Source organism: Pseudophryne corroboree, chromosome 7 (assembly GCF_028390025.1).
Source record: "Pseudophryne corroboree isolate aPseCor3 chromosome 7, aPseCor3.hap2, whole genome shotgun sequence".
Classification (NCBI taxonomy): domain Eukaryota; kingdom Metazoa; phylum Chordata; class Amphibia; order Anura; family Myobatrachidae; genus Pseudophryne; species Pseudophryne corroboree.
This window is the reverse complement of record NC_086450.1, coordinates 467,668,021-467,680,014: the sequence shown is the minus strand read 5'-3', so window position 1 is coordinate 467,680,014 and position 11,994 is coordinate 467,668,021. Positions and strand designations below refer to the sequence as shown.

Sequence of the window (11,994 nt, the reverse complement as noted above, 5' to 3'; positions counted from 1 at the left end):
AAGAAAACCGCACTTACAGTCCATGATAAAATAGGACAGGTATAGAAACCCTGGTTAGGTGCCATCAAAGGGATTATGGAGTATAAAATAGTGCAAGTAAGAAGAGGAAAGGCACATGAGAAAAGAAGTCCCTGCTCTTGCGAGCTTACAATCTAAAAGGTGAGGGGCTAACAGACAATGAGCATAGACAAGAGGGTTAGGAGGAGAGTTGAGTGGGTTTGGTAAAGAAGTGGGTCTTGAGAGCCCATTTGATGTTTTGTAGAGAGGTGGAGAGTCAGATGGGGAGAGATAGAGCATTGCAAAGATAGGGAGCAGCACATGCAAAATTGTGTAGGTAGGAGTGGGAGGAGGTAATTAGTTGGCAGGAGAGATGGCGTGCATTAGCAGAGCAAAGAGGACGGTGGGAATGTAAAGAGAGATAAGGTCAGAGATTTAAGTGGGAGAAGAGTGGGTGAGGGCTTTGTAGGTGATTGTGAGAAGCTTGAATTGGATTCTGAATAGGAAGGTAGTCAGTGAAGGTTCTGCAACAGAGGGGATGTGGATGTAGTAGGTTTGGTGAAGAAGATGAGATGGTCAGCAGCACTGAGTATAGATTGAAGTGGAGAGAGTCACTTTTGAGTGAGGCCAGATAGGAGGCGATTGCAGTAGTCTAATCTGGAGATGACCAGTGAGTGAATGAGGGTCTTAGTAGCATCCTGGGTGAGAAAGGGTCTGAAGCTGGAGATGTTTTTGAGGTGGAAATGGCAGGTTTTTGAGAGGTGATGAATGTGTGGTTTGAAGGTGAGGGAGGAGTCAAGGAATGCTCCAAGACATCGCACTTGGGGGCTAGAGGAGATAGTTGTGCTATCAATGGATAATGAAATTGTGGGAGGTGAGGTTATGCGGGAGGGAGGGAAGATGATCAGATCAGTCTTAGACATGTTAAGTTTAAAAAAAACGCTGGGACATCCAGGAGGAGATAGCAGAGAAACAGTTGGAGATAAGAGTGAGGAGAGCAGGGGAGAGGTCAGGGGAGGAAAGTTAGATTTGAGTATCATCAGCGTAGAGATGATATTTTAAGTCAAAAGAGCTAATGAGCTTACTAATGAGTATGTGTAGAGAGAGAAAAGGATAGGCCCAAGAACAGAACCTTGGGGGACACCTACTGGTAGAGGAAATGGGGGGGAGGTGGAGTCATGAGAGGAGACAGAGAAGGAATGGTCAGAATGGTAGGAGGACAGCCAGGAGAGAGCAGTATCATGCAAACCAAGGGAGTAAAGGATTTGCAGGAGGAGAGGGTGGTCTACAGTGTCAAAAGCAGCAGAGAGGACAAGGAGAATAAGCAGAGAGTAGTGGCCCCTGGATTTCGCAGCAAGGAGGTCATTGCAGACTCTCATGAGGGCAGTTTCAGGGGAGTGCTGATGATGGAAACCAGACTGGAAAGGGTCAAGCAGTGAGTGTGAAGAAAGAAAGACAGTGAGGCGGTTGTAAACAATACGCTCAAGGAGTTTGGAGGCAAAAGTACATAAATGAGGCTTTTAGGATATCATGAGGCATAATAAGCAACATAGACTATTTGGTATCATATTGTTTAAAGGTTAAATTAATGTTGAAGATCATTCACATATTATAAAGGAAAAAAAAAATCATGCCCAAGTCCTCATTTTCCAAGGACTGTTCCAACCATTAATCTCCCCCCAAAAAATCACGTAGGAAAAGTAGAAGAATACACAAAACTAAAAATCACATTAAAGCTGAAATCATAAAACAAATTTTAATCCTGTAATAATTTAATTGATAATTTAATTTATTAAATTGCCTCAAATAAACATTAGAATATCTGTCTGTGATGCTTGTAAAGTTATGCAAATATTTTGCAATATTTTCTGCTTTCTCAAAATCTACAGTGTCTATAATGTAACCAATAATTCTCCTAAAGACTGAAAAAAAATGAATAGAAAGAAAGAGTGAAAAGTTTTGTTCTAGTAATTCTAAAAAACTTTATTATAAAACCCATTTGTGATGAGAATAATGGTGATGCAATTCCATAATTTTCTTTTAATCCCTATAGCATCAAATTAATCAACAAGATACCGTAGAGGGATCCACAAGACATAAATAGGATCCTTTCCTACCTGTGTTGTGCATTATGCTGATTTAATGGTGAGTTGTTAACCTTCTACTAAATTACAATTTTACAATGTTACTATGACTGATGAAAGGTTGTGATGATGGGGTGTATGCTTTAGATTAATGTGGGTCCTTTTTTTTAAACTGAAAAGGCCTCTTAGTACACATTATTGACTGGAAATTGCAACTATTTTTAGGGTTAAGCAAAAATGTCCTCTACAACTTTTTAAGACCATTCAACATGGTATTGTTATTATTATTATTATTATTATTATTATTTGACAGCAAATTATATAGCAGCACACATTGAAAGGATTATAATACATGTTTATATACACTACATTTGGAATAACAAGAGACACAGTAACAAGGAGACAGGCATGTTCTGCAATTAAAAGCGTTGCTTTTTTACATTTCCACTGATTAGTAAATAAACCCTTTAAATTTTAAAGTTGTGGTGGAAGCTGCTGTCACCAGCAAAGCCACAAATGTCACCTAAGGAGCTGCTCGTCTGCCCGTTAGGCCATGGTGACCCATTCATGTGAGTACCGAGTAAAGAGGGGGTCAAAAATGCAGATTTCCCATCCTTTGAGAAAAAGCCATCACCCTGTAATGAAGTTGTCCTTTGTAGAAATAAATACTTTTTTGAGGTTTGGCTCTTTGTCATGGCTATACCCAGGTTTTGTAGGGTCTAATTTATTATGATCCCTTCCCATTGCACTCAGAATTTCAATTTCCTTTTATGTTTTATGTACCATGGAATAACATACTATGTTGACCTTCAGGTTACTCAGATTTCCGTCTCTGTCCACAGTCGAGGTCTGCAAAATTGGATCACCAGATGCAGACACTGTCCTTGGCACTCCTACACAATGGAGCCAATGTTTTGAGGAATTGACCCAGTCATCACCCCCTCCCCACACCAAAATGCCCTCCGCCTCTCAATAAGGCAGGGACTTAGGGTACTCTGCGTGCAAGGATGCAGGACCTTTTCTGCACATGTGCAGTGTGCCCACCATCAGGTTAGTGTACAAGTCTGAATTAAGCCCAAAGTGGCTGGCTGTATTAATCATTGAGACAGACTAGACTAATGCCTGGGAAAGAACAGTTTAGGGCAGTGGTTCCCAAACTGTGTGCCGTGGCTCCAGGGGTGCCTCGGGACACTTGCAGGGGTGCCCTGGGTTGGTGGTCCAGGGCCAATTTAAATTATTTATGATCAATGTAATAGGCAAAACCAGTGCTGGTGGCTGCCAGTCATAAAATATGTGGACAAACAGAAGCAAATCCTGTCCCTCACCACACAATTGAACCTAAGGATGACATATAAACACAATTTATTTGATTTAATATTTATTCTAAATCTCTCAATAAAAAACTTTTGGCCTAGGTGTGCCGTGACAAAAATTCTGATACTCCAGGGCGCCGTGATTTAAAAAACTTTGGGAACCACTGGTTTAGGGTGTAGCTTGCACAATGTTTTATTTTGATTACTTTTGCATTTTTATTGTTTGCTCTTGTCCACTATTTTTACCACACATTTATGTTTCCAGGTAAAGCAATAGGAGGAAATTCTGGACATGAAATTGAGGTCATATTTACCCTCAATGAGCAGGACAGCACCAACTGATATGTGGCCCTGGTAATAAGCCTATATTATTGATTAGCTTAAATACACTATGGAGAACCAAACGCTTATTACAGAATTTCATTTGATGGCATTTTACACAAAATCTGATTTTACATCATTAACAACTTGTGTGTTTTTCTTACTATATGTGTTTGGAGTACTCATCAATTCTGTTATAATTACAGTGATATATATAGATGATCAGTTACAGACCCCCATGTATCTATTTCTCTTTAACCTGGCTTTAGTAGATATCTGTTATACAACCACTACTGTCCCTAACCTGCTGTACATGTTACTGTCTGGAGATAATACAGTGTCCTTCATACAATGCTTCACCCAGATGTACTTTTATGTATTGGTTGGGCTCACAGAAGATCTTCTAATACTCATTATGGCATATGACCGATATGTTGCTATATGTGATCCTTTACACTATCACTATGTCTTAAGTATTAAAAACTGTCTGTTATTGGCCTCTTGCACTTGGCTATCAGGAAGCTTAAACTCGCTGGTGTTTACAATCCCAGCATCACACATGTCCTTCTGTCATTCTCGTATCATACATCAGTTTTTCTGTGATGCCAAAGCTGTGATTAACATCTCCTGTGCTGGCAGTATTGAGTTTTATATTGTTATCTATCTAGAATTATTAGTATATGGATTTTTCCCAGTCGTATTCAGTTTGATATCGTATGTTAAAATTATAGGGGTCATCTTGCAGATAAAATCTAAAGATGGCAGAAAAAAAGCCTTCTCCACCTGCTCATCCCACCTCACCATTATTATCATGTACTATATGACAGGTGTGTCTGTGTACATGATGCCACCGTCAGGACACTCCAATGTGCTAGAACCAGTTCTTACTGCGCTGTACGCGGTTATTACTCCCATGATAAACCCTCTGATCTACAGTCTACGGAATAAGGATGTGAAAAGGGCTCTGTTAAAGAAAATAGGAGTAAAGCAAAACATTGAACATTGAAGGGGGCAAATGTGAAAAATAGTTAGATAACCCAATGGGGTGACTGATCAAGCAGAGTTTTTTCCCCAAAAGTCTGTGCAATCGATGCAGAACATGGCAATTCAACTACAATATTGCCCTCCAAACTGCATGATTTATGATCCTGATGTTTAGAAGTTTAAATCTCAAAATGCCAGCAATGTGCAATGATGTGCAGTAAGTAAGTCTGCCTAGAGCATAACATTAGTTGATAGGGGATGAAGACTTTAAAGGTACTTTAGGAGAGAGAAATGCACTTTAATTGTTTTGAGGGGTTGGGTTCACCAGTGAGAATCCTGACAGTGGGAAGGTAAGTATACTTACTTTCCTCCGATGGCCCCATAACCCTCCCTTTCCGCAATCTAAGCATAACCCTCCCAGCCCTCTTCAGCCTAATCCTAACCTTCTGTGGTGGTGCCTGAACCTAACCCCTCTACCCCACAGTCTAACCCTAATCCTCCTCCCGCAGACATAATCTTAGCCCCACCCTGCCGCTTACTTCTTCTGTGGCCCGACAGATGATCATTTGGGATAGTGGCAACAGTGTTGGGTACCTTGTCAGGATGATGTAGGTGGCATATTAAGACGTGACTGGATTTCGGCATCGGCATTTTGACTGCAGGAATCCCAACTGCCAGGATCTTGACCGGAATCAATAATGAGAGTGTTGGTTTTGTGCGTTTGTGAGTTTTTATATTCAGTTACTGATTGTTCTATCGTGTGGCTGTGTTTAGTCTTCTATACTGCTGATGAAACTACACAAACTTTTGGTGAAATGCGTAGTATATTTTTGCATTCGGATTTCTCTGTATATGCAAGAGACTTGAATTATGTAAACATTCACTATTAGCCCAGCTAATATCTGTAGATAGATAGATAGATAGATAGATAGATAGATAGACAGAAAAAAGTGACCTAGGAAGTACAGTACTGGTGACTACTTATGCCTTGTAAACTAATCCAGAGGAACTTTTGGATTCCGTTGCTTACATCCTAATAAACTACTTTGAGTCTTACTTGTAAATTGACTAATAATGACTTAATAATAGTGTACTGCTAAACAGCAAATCTTCATAATTTTCTATATTGCTTTTATTGTAGAATATAATTTATACAATTTTTGTGTAATATAATAACATGTCATTTATATGTTGGTTATCCTTATATTTTATAGTGATGTTTAGCAAAAAGGAATTAGTGCTGTCTTTTTTTTTCTTGCGTTCTACTGCATTTGCGTTTGAAGGGGTTTATTTACGAGGCATACGGTCATTAGGTCAACACAACTTAGGTCGACAGTCATTAAGTCGACCACTGAATGTCGACATGGGCATTAGGTTGACATATACTAGGTCGACAGGTCAAAGGGTCGACATTACGTTTTCAATTTTTCCCACTTTTTTGACTTTTTCATACTTTACAATCCACGTGGACTACAATTGGGAATAGTAACCTGTGCAGAGTGCAGCGGAAGCGGAGCAAGGCACCTTTCCCGAAGCATGGCGAGCAAAGTGAGCCATGTGAGGGGGACATGGTGCACTAATTGGGGTTCCCCGTCACTTTACAAAGAAAAAGACACCAAAAAAAGTCCAAAAACTTACCTCAACCTGTTCACCTGTTGATCTAGTACATGTCGACCTAATACCCATGTCAACCTAATGCCCATGTCGACCTTCAGTGGTCAACCTAATGACTGTCGACCCAACGACCCATACCTGTTTTCTACCAGCAAGACACGGCTACTAAAACCACTGCCCTTTTAAATATTGTGCAAAAACAAGATCAGAAATGCTGGATTTTACGACCTGTCACCTTGTAAATAAACCCATTAGACTACTGCATTTAACTCATCTGTTCATGCAAGTTTGATTTATAGATTCAATGAAGTCACTTTTTACTATATAACTTTTATATTAAAAGGACTTATTTATCAGTGTAGAATTGTCAGAGAACACATTACATTTCATTTAACTTCTTATGTATTTCAAATATTTTATACTATTATTTTTCATTCTTTTGCGTAATATATGTCTTTGACTGTTGTGTAAATATGTTTGTACTATTTTAGTTTCCATAATATAATCTACTAATATGACTCCCCTCTACGTCTTGTTACTTAAAATCCTCAAACAGTCCTCTGACCTCAGACCAACATTGCTGTGTGGCTGGATAATATAGACTACCAAATATTTTTTACATGTGAAATCTGTCTGGACCAATATGCAATATGTAGCACTTAACTGCATGCATGAAACTCCTATTTCTCTATACTGTACAGTAGATCAGAGTTTTCTAACCTTGGTCCTTAAGGCAAACTAACAGTCCAGGTGTTAGTGCTTTGCATACTGGTGCACAGATGGTAAAGTCAAAATAACAGGTACTAACAGGGGTAGGTTGGGATGGAAAACCAGTCCGGGAAATTTATGGAAGCAGTCCTAATTTTAAGCAGTCTGATGAGGGGGTGAGGTCTGTTTAGGGGCTGCATACCTCCTCATAGGGCTTGATTGTTCGCAATTGCAGCCTACCTTGCGTCTTTTGCTGCAGTTGTGTCTGAGACCAGGGGCGGATTGGGAATTAAAAGTTGCCCTTTAAAATCCTGTAGAAGTGGCCCGACATGGGCAGCACAAGAGGTATAACATACCGTGTAGTTATGGCAGCATCACTGGATGGCAGAGTTGCTGTACTGCAGTGATGAAATAACAGAATAAATTGGGATAATGCAGTGTACTGAGTGTGGTGGGCTGCCTGTCATGTGGGGGATGGGGCCACATGATGACAAACAAAACAGGCCCCACAGACCAATGATGTGTGGTGTGGTGAGGTGAGGCAGTGATGCAGACAGAGCCTTTCATGTCTTACTAACGTTTGTGCCCAAATTTTTACTATATAAAGATTATGAAAAATACAAAGAATATGTTACCTCACAGCACGTCCCTTCCACAGACATGTCGGCCTACCAGGAATCTTCCAGGTTAGCCCTATGACCAATATATCCCTGGCTACTAATTACTGTAAGTCTTAGGAAAAAGGGGTTTGGGAGATACCACACTGATAAATAAAATAAGGTATACAATTAAAAATAATAACCAGTGTCAAGCAAACATGCAATAAAAAATATATCAAATGTTAATGGTCGGTGTTTAGGCATTTTTCATTTATCATGGAAAGGGAACTATCCTATGAAATAGCCTACTATAGTTCAAGCAGTTGCTAAATAGCAATATCATGCAATAGTGTGCATATGACCAATGAGTTTATTGCTTATTCTCAATGATTATAGTGTGGTGGTTATCAAATCACACTCTGCATTGTGACTTTAATATTAAATAAAGTTGCACTATTTTAAGGAATTACACAGGCTGAGGGAGATACTGTAATAGAATATGTAATAGAATCTGGACTAATGTCATAATCCCTGTGTACATTGAACAAATAGTGAACAAGGCAGTGAGTGAAATACAGTATTTCATTGAGGTGAAAGACATAGGGGTCTATTCATGAAGCAGTGAAAAGAGTGGAGAAGTGAGCCTGTGGAGAAGTTGCCCATGGTAACCAATCAGCTGCTCTGTACAATTGTATAGTAAACAAATTATAAATGTTATTTCAATGCTGATTGGTTGCCATGGGCAACTTCTCCACTGGATCACTTCTTTACTGTTTTCACTGCTTCATGAATATACCCCATTGCCTCTTTTATGACTTTCTCTTGGATGTCTTAGAATTTATTCTAACAAATAATTATTTTACCTTTAATGACCGCATTTACCTGCATATTCCTAGGCTGGTGGGAGTGATAAATTGTATTTGGAGAAACAGGTATATCTTCACTGAACACTCAATATCACCACTTTACAGCTTTTATACCCATAGCGTGATCTATGCTTGTATACAAGGATTCCACATCTAGAGTTATTAGTATGTGGTCTTCTTCCAATTTAACATCATTAAGTTTGTGCAAGAAATACAGATGTGTCTTGGAGGTATAAGGGTAGACCTAATGCATGGTGACAAAGGTGAAGATTTTATTTTTATGAACAGTTTCTTATATAGCGCAGCATATTCCGTTTCACTTTACAATTCGAACAACAGTAATAGAACAAAACTGGGTAAAAACAGACAGACAGAGGTAGTAAGGATACAAAAAGTTACTGGTAGGCACACAGTTAATAGGACTTGTGTTGTATGATTATGATCTCAAATAATCACTGTTAGTTTGTCAGTCAAGTTACACAAATGGATATTCATATAGTAACAATGTAGGATATATATTTGGGGCTGATGTGGTTCCTGCTGGAATCATAGAAACTGAAGACTGAGTCAGTCTTATTTGTTTAAGGAAAAAGAGGGTCGGGAGATTCCGCACTGAAGCCTAGAAATTATTACTCAATAATGATGAATAGAACCAACATAGAAGTATCCATAACTCCTATTAAAATCTGGGTGATTTTTTCTTAGATGTGGTGCTCCCAAGAGTCAGAAAAAAATGTACTGTACAAGGGAGAAAGGAAGTTGACTCTACAGTATTTGCTTGGGAATGTTTTGTTATATGTGTTCAATAAAATATAATGTTTAACTGAGTACTTTAAAAAAAAGTGTCCTCTTCACTAGCAAGTGATTTTCTGCTTGATACCATTTTGCTTCTCACATTACATGTGTCCCCATCCTCAATGACAAATTGATAGGTCACTGACTGTATAAAAAGTAACATAATTATGTTTTGAAATTCTCTGAGCTGCTGTGAACATTTTGATTATCTGATTATCTAAATGCAGGTTACTTTGTCTCTACCCACTTCAATATTGTTTCCATGTAGGGGGATCAGTAAAAAGTCATTAAAAAAAGAAGCTTTACACCAGTGGTTTACCATCTCAGTCCTCAGGAACCCACACAGTTCATATTTTCCAGATCATCACAAGCTGAATTATTGAACACATTTTTTTTTCATCAGTGTTTACTAGAGATGACCAGATGGTGGGATTAGTGAGTAGCATTAATAATAGTAGACTTAAAGGCCCGTTACTTAGTACTTATCTGTCTGATTAAGTACTGTAGTCCATGAGTGATTAAAAAAAAAAAGACTAATAATCTCCTTGTCCAGATGGACTTCATCCTAGGGTTCTGATGGATCTAAACGCTGAAATAGCTAGGCCCCTGTATCTGATTTTCACTAATTCACTTAGATCGGGCATGGTACCAAAGGACTGGTGTATAGCAGAGGTAGTCCCAATATTTAAAAAGGGCATAAAAATTAGTCCTGGTAACGATAACTGGTTAGTCTCACATCGATAGCGGGGAAACCTTTGAAAAGTGGCCCTCATTCCGAGTTGTTCGCTCTGTATTTTTTATCGCATCGTAGCGATTTTCCGCTTAATGCGCATGCGCAATGTCCGCACTGCGACTGCACCAGGTAAATTTGCTATGCAGTTAGGAATTTTACTCATGGCTTTTTCATCGTTCTGGTGATCGTAATGTGATTGACAGGAAGTGGGTGTTACTGGGCGGAAACTGGCCGTTTTATGGGTGTGTGCGGAAAAACGATACAGTTTCTGGGAAAAACGCGGGAGTGGCTGGAGAAATGGGGGAGTGTCTGGGCGAACGCTGGGTGTGTTTGTGACGTCAAACCAGGAACGACAAGCACTGAACTGATCGCAGATGCCGAGTAAGTCTGAAGCTACTCAGAAACTGCTAAGAGAGGTGTAATCGCAATATCGCGAATACGTCGTTCGCAATTTTAAGAAGCTAAGATTAACTTCCAGTAGGCGGCGGCTTAGCGTGAGTAAATCTGCTAAAATCGCCTTGCGAGCGAACTACTCGGAATGAGGGCCAGTATACTAAGGGATAGCATACAGGAATACTTGGTAAACTCCCATGCTATTAGTAAAATACAGCACTGTTTTGTGAGAAATAGGTCATGTCAAACTAAACTGATTAGCTTCTATGAGAAAGTAAGCGACAATCTTCACCAGGGTAATGCAGTAGATGTGGTCTATCTGGATTTTGCAAAGGCTTTCGACACAGTGCCTCACAGGAGGCTGATTTTCAAAATAAGGGAGTACGGTATAGGAAACACTGGGCCTAATTCAGACCTTATCGCACGCAGGCTATTTTTTGCACCAGGTAATCGCCACCTATAGTGGAATGGGTAAACTCTGTGCAGGGTTGTGATCGGCTGTGCAGCAAGCTGCACAAATGAAAGTCTGTGCAATTTCTGCACAGCTCAAGACTTTCTTAGCCACTGCAATGATCCTTGCTGGAGCTTACGTCAGGATCCCTCCCTTGAAATGGCCGGGCACGCCTTAATTTTCCTGGTCACTCCCAGAAAACGGTGAGTTGACACCCCCAGGCGGCCTCTTCCTGTCAATCTTTTAGCGCTGTCCGCTGCAAATGCTTTTTTGTTATCCTCGTCGCTGCCCGCCAACGTCCGTTGCCGGTGGATGACGCACCTGCGCATTGCAGACCTTACGCATGCACTGTTCAGACCCAATCGCACGGCTGTGAAAAAAGGCAGTGTTCGATCGGCCCTGAATGACCCCCATTGTTTGTACATGGGTAAGTAATTGGCTGGAAAACAGGACAGCGAGTGGTGGTTAATGGGATGTTTTACACCTGGGCTAAAGTAATCATTGGAATTCCGCAGGGTTCTGATCTGGGGCCTCTATTGTTTAACATATTTATAAATTATCTAGAAGAAGGACTAGATAGGCAGTGCCAATATTTTCAGATGATACTAAAATATGTAAAGTAATTAAGTCAGATGTCGATGTGGAAAAATTTTAAGTTATGAACTTTGGGACTAAGAATAAACACGCAAAATTCCAATTAACTTGGGAAAATGTGGGGTAACGGTATTAGAAAAGGATTTGGGGGGTGTTCATTGATAGAATATTTAGCAGCAGTACACAATGGAGGTCATTCCGAGTTGTTCGCTCGCAAGGCGATTTTAGCAGAGTTGCTCACGCTAAGCCGCCGCCTACTGGGAGTGATTCTTAGCATCTTAAAATTGCGAACGATGTATTCGCAATATTGCGATTACAGACTTCTTAGCAGTTTCAGAGTAGCTTCAGACTTACTCGGCATCTGCGATCAGTTCAGTGCTTGTCGTTCCTGGTTTGACGTCACAAACACACCCAGCGTTCGCCCAGACACTCCCCCGTTTCTCCAGCCACTCCTGCGTTTTTTCCGGAAACGGTAGCGTTTTTTCCCACACGCCCATAAAACGTCCTGTTTCCGCCCAGAAACACCCATTTCCTGTCAATCA

The 11,994-nt window shown here is 40.1% G+C and overlaps 1 protein-coding gene across 1 annotated transcript; it reads left to right on the top strand.

Moving 5' to 3' along the window:
- Positions 1-4,079: 4,079 nt before the first annotated feature.
- Positions 4,080-4,721, top strand: LOC134944318 (olfactory receptor 1G1-like). The gene has a single exon (XM_063932898.1). The coding sequence runs from the start codon at positions 4,080-4,082 to the stop codon at positions 4,719-4,721; it is 642 nt and encodes a 213-aa protein (XP_063788968.1).
- The last annotated feature ends 7,273 nt before the right edge of the window (positions 4,722-11,994 follow it).